The 9876-nt window shown below is 43.1% G+C and overlaps 2 protein-coding genes across 2 annotated transcripts in view; one reads left to right on the forward strand and one right to left on the reverse strand.

Moving 5' to 3' along the window:
• Nucleotides 1-1259, reverse strand: part of MFAP1 (microfibril associated protein 1) — a 23462-nt gene extending 22203 nt beyond the window's left edge. Inside the window, exon 1 of the mRNA XM_003791778.2 lies at nucleotides 947-1259. Within this exon, the coding sequence (XP_003791826.1) occupies nucleotides 947-1025 (79 nt within the window). The 5' untranslated portion in view covers nucleotides 1026-1259. The remainder of the gene's footprint in view (nucleotides 1-946) is intronic.
• A 3039-nt stretch (nucleotides 1260-4298) lies between these two features.
• The window catches only part of WDR76 (WD repeat domain 76), a 59767-nt gene continuing 54189 nt past the window's right edge, over nucleotides 4299-9876 (forward strand). The window contains exons 1-2 of the mRNA XM_003791779.2: nucleotides 4299-4358; nucleotides 5218-5619. Coding sequence (XP_003791827.1) covers nucleotides 4299-4358; nucleotides 5218-5619 — 462 coding nt within the window. The remainder of the gene's footprint in view (nucleotides 4359-5217; nucleotides 5620-9876) is intronic.

Below are 9876 nucleotides of genomic sequence, written 5' to 3' on the forward strand. Positions count from 1 at the left end.
AAAAAAAAAAAAAAAAAAAAGAGATCCTTTTGCATCAGCTTCCCAGGTATGGAACTACAGGGATGCTCCACCATGCCCGGCTAGTTTTTTCTATTTTTAGTAGAGTAAGGGTCTTGCTTTTGCTCAGGCTGGTCTCCAATCTCTGAACTTAAGCAATCTACCTGCCTCGGCCATCATAACAGCCATCAAATTAAATGCTATTTTCTTCAAGAAGTTTTCCTTGATTACACCAATCTGAAGTGGTCACCCCATGTCTGCCCTCTTACAATACTTGGTTTACTATCACCTATATGACAGGCATCACAAGCGTGGTAGAGTGTACAGTGCTTAAAATGTGCCTTTTTTTCCTTCTGGCTATTTTTACATACTAGAATATGAATTCCTTAGGGTAAGGAGCACTGCCTCACCCAACTTTTATTCAATTTAATAAACACAGTCACTACATTGGTTGAAAAAGATAAAAAGTTGAAGAGGACATTTTTTTAAAAACTTTTTCCTCTGAGTTTTTAAAAAAGTCATATACACATAGATCATGAATACATCTTTAGCTTATGATCTAGTGAAGGGAGACAGACTCATAAATAATTTAAGTCATAACTCATAATAACTACAATAATTGGTAAGTGTTATAGAAGCAGCATTAAAAAGACTGCTATGGATAACAAAAGAGGGGACGCCCTGCAAAGAGATTCACTACATAAATATCGAAGGAATCTGTAGAGGCTAAGATGAGAGGGCTGCTTGTTGTATATGAGAGCAGACAGGGCACAGGAACAAGACCAGATGCAAGTGGGTACCATCCACTTGGCGGGGATGGGAAAGTCGAGGAAAGTCAAGGTCGGGTCCTAAGGGTGGGCGGGGTTGAAGTGGTTGGCCCGGGGGAGGTTTAGAGGGCGCTGAGGCAGGAAGAGGTAAGATCCAAGTAGAAGAGGGCTCAGCACAGTACCTTTCTCATTGCGAACCGGGACGGCCCCAGCCGTCGACTGAATCGGCGGTTGCTTCATGAGTGAGCTTGGGACCGACATGTTGACAGCAGCGGCGGCGATTCCCGAAACTTGATTGATTCCAAACAGTGAACACCAACAACGTCAACGAACAGAATAAAAATCCTTCCCACCTACCCCACAGAATACTACTGCGTGACAGACAGGAACTACGTACGGCAGAGCAGGATAAACCGGAAATAGCGGACCAGAGGATTGTGGGATAGTGGAGGACACGAGGGGCGGGTACAGCTATAAAGTTGAGTGTGTTACTGCGCATGTTCATAGATTGCGCATGCGTCCTCAGTGTTGCGGAGTTTGGAGTCCTCTACTGGCGGGAAATTGGTGCTTTGGGGCTTTGCTGTTAAGGCCCTGTGGCGAAGACCGTGCGAATGAAAGGTTTCACGTGTTGTCTTAGGCGAGGGAGAATGGGACAGTAATAAGAAACTGAGTAGATAATAGGGTTGAATGCTCAGAAAAATTAGAGTTTGATAGAACAGAAATCTTGCGAACGGCACCTGGTTAGCTCAATGGATGAGGCCTAGGTGGGCTGTGGTGCGGTATTCGGTGGTCAGAAGAGGGCAGGTGATGGTAATTTAAGCCAGAGACAAAAGAAAAAAATTCCCCAAGGGGCCTGGGACAGTCAATGCCTGAAATCCCAACACTCCACTCATAGGCTTTCAGGTTCTTCTAGTTTATGAAAACCATTTTTAAAAATACGTTCCTGGGGGCGGCGCCTGTGGCTCGGCGAGTAGGGCGCCAGCCCCATATACCGAGGATGGCGGCTTGCCGGGCGTTGTGGCAGGTGCCTGTAGTCCCAGCTGCTGGCGAGGCTAAGGCAGGAGAATCGGCTAGGCCCAGGAGCTGGAGGTTGCTGTGAGCTGTGGTGCCACAGCACTCTACTGAAGGCGACGAAGTGAGACTCAGTCTTTAAAAAAAGAAAAAAGTACGTTCCTGGCTGTAAGTTGTTTGTATTTCTAAGTTAAGTAATTAGTGTTTACAGTGCTTAGGGCTCATAGAGGAGTGAGTATGGAATATTGTTAAAAGGCCCATTCCCTCAAGGAGCTTGCATTTTAGCAGCCCTAGTTTACAAGTTAGGTTGTGTGTGTGTTTTTAAAGGCTAAAGTTAGAACACATCTCACAGTAGGTAGGAAAGACTTTATATTATAAACTGCTTTGGTGGGAAATCATGAGCAAAGTCTTTAAGTCCAGAAATAGTATGGTATATATACGATACAATGAAAAGTTCAGGTTTATTAGTAATTTTTTTTTTTTTTTGAGACAGTCTCACTCTGTTGACCAGGCTAGAGTGCAGTGACGTCAGCCTAGCTCAAAGCAACCTCAGACTCTAGGGCTCAAGTGATTCTCTTGCTTCAACCTCTGAGTAAGTGGAAATATAAGCACCCACCACAATGCCAGCAAACAATTTTTTCCATTTTTAGTAGAAATGGGGTCTCCTTGCTCAGGCTGGTTTTGAACTCATGAAAGAGATCCTTCCACTTTTGCCTCCCAGAATGCTAAGATTATAGGTATGGGCCACTGCCACCAGGCTAGTAATTTTTTGAGACAGAGTTTCTGTCGCCCTAGGTAGAGTGCCACGCTGTCATAGCTCACAGCAACGAAAAACTCTTGGGCTCAGGAGATTCTCTTGCCTCAGCCTCTTAATAGCTGGATTAGGGGCACCCTCCACCACACCTCGCTAGTTTTTCAATTTTTTTTTTTTTGAGACAGAGCCTCAAAAGTGTTGTAGAGTGGGTAGAGTGTTGTGGTATCACAGCTCACAGCAACCTCCAACTCCTGGGCTCAAGCGAGTCTCCTGCCTCTGCCTCTCAAGTAGCTGGGACCACAGGCGCCTGCCACAACACCTGGCTATTTTTTGGTTGCAGCCATCATTGGCGGGCCTGGCTGGATTCGAACCCGCCACCTTAGGTGTATGTGGCTGGCGCCTTACTTGAGCCACAGGCACTGAGCCTAGTTTTTTAATTTTTGCTGGGGACGGGGGTCTTGCTCTTGCTCAGGCTGGTCTCCAGCTTCTGAGTTCAAGGGATCCTTCTGCTCAGCCTCCCAGAGGGCTGGGATTACTGGCGTGAGCCTCTCCTCCACCCAGCAAAGAGTGGTGAAAGTTCGTCAGGTACTAGGTCATGGATGGTCTTGATGGTGCCATTGATACAATTAACTCTTAAGTTATGTCACCTGTAGTAGAATTGGGCCTCAGCTGGGAAAGGAAATGAAATTTGGAAAAGTCTTAAGTAAAGAACAGTGGCAGATCCACTTAAGCAAGGAAACAGTTTTGGGCTAGAAAGAAAGAACTTTAAAGAGTAGACAATTTCATATTAGGAATTTATCAGTTCAAAAAACTTTGTTGTTCAGATGAAAAGGCAATTGTTTAGGCCCATGGTAACCCAGAGAATAAGAAAAAAAAGACCTTAATATGGCTGTGAGTATACGAAATACAATGCACTAAAATCTTATTTTGTGATAGATGAATTATTTGATTCATAGTTTTGTCCCAGACTTTCCGTCCTTTAAGGTCACCCTTAGGATCTTTAGGTAATGGGTCAGGTGAATGGTAAACGGTCAGGGTGAATTGAAACCAGCATAAGTTATTAGCTGTTGGGGTAAAAAAGCTCTTGCTAGGAAGAGAGTAATACAGTATCAATGGGCAGGATTTTCTGGTCGTGAAGTTACTATGTTATCAGGAAGCAGTATGCCAGGCTAAGCTGTATGTTAATTTTGATTTCCTTTCCTTTCCATTCTATAAGCATCTAACATTGTAAGGCAAGGTTGTTTCTCCTTAGCAGAAGAGTCAGTGTTTTTCAAAGCGAGATCTCAGTATCAACCATCAAAATCACCGGATCCAAGGTAAAAACGCTGGCTGATTCAGTCCCACAACATCCCTAAAAGAATTTGAGTCTCAGGGTGAGGCTGTAAGGTGGTCGTTTTCTTTTTCTTTTTGTGTGTCACGGGGTCAGCCTAGTTCACAGCAACTTCAAACTCCTGGTTCAAATGACCCTCCTGCTTCAGCCCTGGGAGTAGCTGGGACTACAGGTGCCTGCCTGGCTAATTTTATTTTTAAAAGAAACTAGGTCTCGCTCTTGCTTAGGCTCGTCTCGAGTTCCTGAGCTCAAGCGATCCAAGCCTGAGCCTCGCAAAGTATTAGGATTGTAGGTGTGAGCCACCGCGCAGGGCAAGGCGGCCTTGGTAAGCCACAGAGCCTTCGGACGCGGTTCCACCTCCCCCACCCTCCGGGCTCCGCCCCTCTCCTCCACCCGCCGCAATATTGGCGGGAAGACTCGGGCTGCAAAGTCGCGGAAGATGTCGGGGTCAGGTTCAGCGGCTGGGCAGGCGGCTTCCAGACAGCCACCTCCTGTGAAGGTGAGAAATTGGTTGAAGTTTCCCTGAATGCTCTTGACACACTTTTTTTGTTAAGGGTAGTCTGGGCAACCTCGCACCAGGGATAAGGGGAGAGCCCTGCCTGGATTTTCCTCTTTGGAAAACTAGGCATTTAGTTTCTGCCCTGGAAATAGGGGCAGGGTCAGATGTGAGATTCCCTATCTCCAGCCCTCTGCGTTTGCTTTTTCAACAGTTACTGTCAGCCTCATACATTTTTTTTTTTTTTTTGAGGCAGAGTCTCACTTTGTTACTCTTTGTAGAGTGCTATGGTGTCACAGCTCACAGAAACCTCAAACTCTTGTGCTTAAGCAATTCAATTGCCTGAGCCTCCCCAGTAGCTGGGACTATGGGCGCTGCCACAATGGCCAGCTATTTTTAGAGACTGGAGGGGGGCGGCGGGGGTGTCTCGCTCTGGTTCTGGCTTGAACTTGTGTGCTCAGGCAATCAGCAATCCACCCGCTGCGGCCTCCTGGAGTGCTAGGATTCCAGACATGAGCCACTGCGACTGGCAAGCTTCATACTCTTAAACAATTTCAGTTAATCCGAAGCTGATAGAGTAGATTGGGGTAGTTTCTTCAGTTACAAATGCTAGTCATTATTGGTCTGGCCAACCTATATGGGCATGAAGTGCCCAGGAAATGAAGAATTCTGTGCAGGATAGTGGATTACACATCAAGATTTTGGAGGGGAAACAAGTTCCCTTATAGGCTATGGATTTTGATTTATGTTGTCATTTTGAAATAGGAATTAGATTTGTTTAAACAGATCTGTTGGGACCTTGTAAGAAAAAGTATAGGATCTAGGATTCTAATGCTCTTTTTTTTTTTCTTTACCCAAATAGGAGAATGAATATAAAGAAAATCAAAACATCACTTATCTATCTCTGAATCCAGTACAGACTACGCTTTTAAGAAAAACAGCTAAGGTTTATCTTGCCCCCCTTTCACTCAGTAATCTAGACCAATTTAAGTACTCCGAATTCCTGTTAGAAAAGAATTCTGATAATGAAGTGGCCTGTGAAGAGTATAAGACTAAAATAAAGAAAACCTGTGCAAAGATTTTAACTCCAAAGATGAAAGCCACATCTTCCAAGGCGGAGTCCACTCTTGAAAAATCATCCTTAGATGTTTATACTGAAAGTGACAAGCTACAAGACAAGAGCAACTCAGATGCTGTGATTCTCAGTGTTGATATGGAAAGCAGTCAGGATGGAGATAGTGATGAAGATACTACACCAGGCCTGGTAAGAATTTAACTAGCAGCTTCTTGTGATTTTTTTTATTGTTTTGAAATGTGAAGTTAAGCTAAGATTATCAATGATTTCTCTAGTTCCAACAAATTATTATTATTATTTTGTATCTTATTTATTTTTTGGCCGGAGCTAGGTTTGAACCCACCACCTCTGGCATATGGGGCCAGTGCCCTACTCCTTTGAGCCACAGGCGCTGCCTTTTGTATCTGTTTTTTTTTTGGCCAGGGTTGGGTTTGAACCCGCCACCTCCAGCATATGGGGCCAGCGCCCTACCCTTTTGAGCCACAGGCCCCGCCCCAACAAATTATTTTATCATCTAATGTAAGTTTAGTTGAAATCTTCCTTCTCTCTTTTTTTTTTAAGAGACTGAGTTTCACTTTATTGCTCTCGGTAGAGTGCTGTGGTGTGCTCACTGCAACCTCCAACTCCTGGGCTTAGGCGATTCTCTTGCCTTAGTTTCCTGAATAGCTGGGACTATAGGCGCCCGCCACAACACCTGGCTATTTTTTTGTTGCAGTTTGTCTGGGGCCAGGTTCAAACCTGCCACCCTTGTCAGTACATGGGGCCCGCACCCTACCCACTGAGCTACAGGCACCGCCCAATGCCCGACTATTTTTAGAGATGAGGTCTTGCTCTGGCTCAGGCTGGTCTTGGAGCCTGTGAGCTTATGCAGTCCACCTGCCTCAGCCTCCAGAGTGCTAGGATTATAGGAGGGAGCCAGTGCTTCCAGCCCCTAATTGAAATTTTATTATTTTTAATATTTAGCAATTAACTCTTTTGGGTTAATTTTGTTCTTGGTCTTCATGTGTCAAGGAGCGGATTGACTTAATCTTTACTCTACTTTCCCTTTTCCTCCTCTAAACTTATTGCATATACAGTATTTTTGGGTTTACTCATACTTTACGGTACATCACATTCAGATGTTTATGCACAGTATACCAAAAGTCTTCTGCTTGTGGGACTTAATGGTGTTTTACCCTTGATATCAGGGTAGGAAAACGATCATCAGTTGATCTTACTGATGTGCTGAATTATATTTCTTTTAAATACAAAAGGAGACAAATGACAGAGTAGAAAATATGCTTGAGACACAATAATTTTATGTAATAGTTACACTCAACTTATGGAATTAGTTCTAATTTTTTTGGTTTTTTCTGCTTTCTAGGAGTATTATGCTTCATTCATAGTTACAAATTTTATGAAGGACGAGATGAAACCATACTTACCACATGACAAAAGGCTAGAACTAGGGAACAGACAATGATGGTAGGGAAAGGCAGATATAATACTCAAAAGAGTTATTGTTATGAAATAAGATTTTAATTTATGCTTTATTGCACCAGAGGTAAGAACCAGAGATTGTGAGACAGCATGGGTTAATGTTTTTTTTTTTTTTTTAGAGATAGTCTCACTTTGTTGCCTTTGGTAGAGTGCTGTGGTGTCACAGCTCACAGCAACCTCCAGCTCTTGGGCTTAGGCGAGTCTCTTGCCTCAGAATCCCGAGAGCTGGGACTATAGGCGCCTGCCACAACACAACAAAAAAAGCTATTTTTTTATTGGAGTTTGGCTGGGACCAGGTTTGAACCCTTGGCATATGGGACTGGCGCCCTACTCACTAAGCTACAGGTGCTGCCCAAGACAGCGAGGGTTAATTGTTAAATGTACTGAACTGGGGGTTTTGAACCTAATTTCTGGGTCTGAATACTTCTAAGAAACCTTATTCCTTTAAACAAATTACCTCCATAGTCAGTGGTTCTCTGAGTGGTTCTTAGCTTTAGCCTGTATCAGAATTATCTGGAGAGTTGTTTTTTCTTTTTTTTTTCTTTTTGGAGAGCTTGTTCAAACTCCATTGCAGGGCTTCATGACCAGAGTTTCTCTTTTTTTTTTTTTTTTTTAGAAAGAGTCTCACTATGTTACCCTTGGTAGAGTGCTGTGGCATCATAGCTCACAGCAACCTCAAATTCTTGGGCTTAGGTGATTCCCTTGCCTTAGCCTCCTGAGTAGCTGGGACTATAGGCACCTGCCACAACACCTGGTTATTTTTTTGGTGTAGTTGTTGTTTAACAGGCCCAGGCGGAGTTTGAACCTGCCAGCCCTGGTGTATGTGGCCGGCACCCTAACCACTGAGCTATGGGTGCCACGCTGACCAGAGTTTCTGATTAAGAAGTTTAGAGTTGGCTGGGTACCTGTAGCTCAAGTGGCTAAGGCACCAGCCACACCAGCCACATACCAGAGCTGACAGGTTCGAATCCAGCCCCGGACTGCCAAACAACAATGACAACTGCAATCAAAAAATAGCTGGGCATTGTGGCAGGTGCCTGTAGTCCCAGCTACTTGGGAGGCTGAGGCCAGAGAATAGCTTGAGCCCAGGAGTTGGAGGTTGCTGTGAGCTGTGTGATGCCACAGCACTCTACCCAGGGCGACGGCTTGAGGCTCTGTCTCAAAAAAAAAAAAAAAAAGTTTGGAATTGGGGGGATGCAATTTGCAGGTCGAACATAGTTTCTTGGAGACTGATGCTGTTGGTCCAGGACTGCACTTTGAGAGGACCACTGGATTAGAATATCTCTTTAGTCTCTTAGACTATAAGATTCTGAGTATGTAAGGTAAATATAAAGCAGATTTTAGTGTGATATAAGGAAATAGGATCATAAATTAAAACATGAGGTGTTGAGTAGTATAGCACTCAACAGCAGAGTGATGAATACCCAGCATACATTTTCTTTGGACAAACTGTATGTAAAGTACAATATTTCTTAAAGAACATTTTGTTCTTTTATTCTCTTCCCTTTCATTATCATTTTGGAATAATATGACTAAGGCTTTGTGGTCCCTTGTTTTAGGAATAGAATTTAGTTTATGAGCGTATTTCTTCCTGAATGAAGACTTTTGTCACATCACAGAAAAGAGTCTTGGCCTGCAAATCTAGGATTTTGTTCTGTTTTCTGGGAAATTAAAGAAAAAAAATCTCATTAAATATTTTCATTTCATAAAGCACTTCTTAATTTTTAAAAAATTTTGAGATAATTGGAGGCTTACAGAAGAGATGCAAAAATAGTACAGAAAATTCCTCTGTACCTTTCACTTATATTAACTGTATGTTAATATCTTACATAACTTCTTTTTATGTTAGATTAGATTAGATATCTAATATCTAACATAACTGTATGTTAACATCTTATCAAACTAAGAAATTAACAAGGTATAATACTACTAACTAAAGTGCAGAACTTATTAGGATTTCAACAATTTTTCCACTGATGCCTTTTTTCTATTCCAGTATCTACTCCAGGATCACACAGTACATTTAGTTGTCATGTCTCTGTAGTTTCCTCCGATCTGTGATAATTCCTCTGTCTTTCATGTCTTTGAAATTACTGGACAATTATTTCACAAAATGTCCCTCAATTTGAGTTAGTCTGATATATTTTTTTTTTTTGAGATGGTCTCACTATGTTGCCCTGGGTAGAGTGCTGTGACTTCACAGCTCACAGCAACCTCAAACTCTTGGGCTTAAGTGATTGTTTTGCCTTAGCCTCCCAGGTAGCCGGGACTATAGGTGCCTGCCACAATGCCCAGCTATTTTTTTATTGTAGTTCTCACTGTTTTTAGGAGGCCCGGGCTAGGTTTGAAGTCACCAGCCCAGGTGTATGTGGCTAGTGCCCTAACCACCAAGCTACAGGTGCTGAGCCTGTCTGATATTTTCTTATGATTAGATTTGGGTTTTGCATTATTGGGAAGGATACCATGAAAGTGAATGTGTCCTTAGTGTATCATGTCAGGGTATACGTGATGTTGGTTTGTTTTACTGGTGATGTTCACTTTGATTACTTGGCTAAGGTGGTGTCTGCCAGGTAAACTGCACTGTTAAGTTACTTTTTTTCCCTTTATAATTACTAAATTTTGGGGGGGAGGTACTTTGAACATATACAGCATATTTTTCTATTGACACAAAACACAAAATTCGCATAATACAAAACCTAATATTTAAAAGTATACGGTTTAGGGCAGCACCTGTGGCTCAGTAAGTAGGGCACTGGCCCCATATACTGAGGGTGGTGGGTTCAAACCAGGCCCTGGCCAAACTGCAACAAAAAGTAGCTGGGCATTGTGGCAAGTTCCTATAGTCCCAGGTAGGAGGCTGAAGCAAAAGAATCGCCTAAGCCCGAGAACTGGAGGTTGCTGTGAGCTGTGACGCTTTGGCACTCTACTGAGGACAACGGAGTGAGACTGTCTTTTTTTTTTTTTTTT

The sequence above is a fragment of the Otolemur garnettii genome, unplaced genomic scaffold (genome assembly GCF_000181295.1).
Source record: "Otolemur garnettii isolate 467f Iridium unplaced genomic scaffold, OtoGar3 scaffold00050, whole genome shotgun sequence".
NCBI classification, from domain to species: domain Eukaryota; kingdom Metazoa; phylum Chordata; class Mammalia; order Primates; family Galagidae; genus Otolemur; species Otolemur garnettii.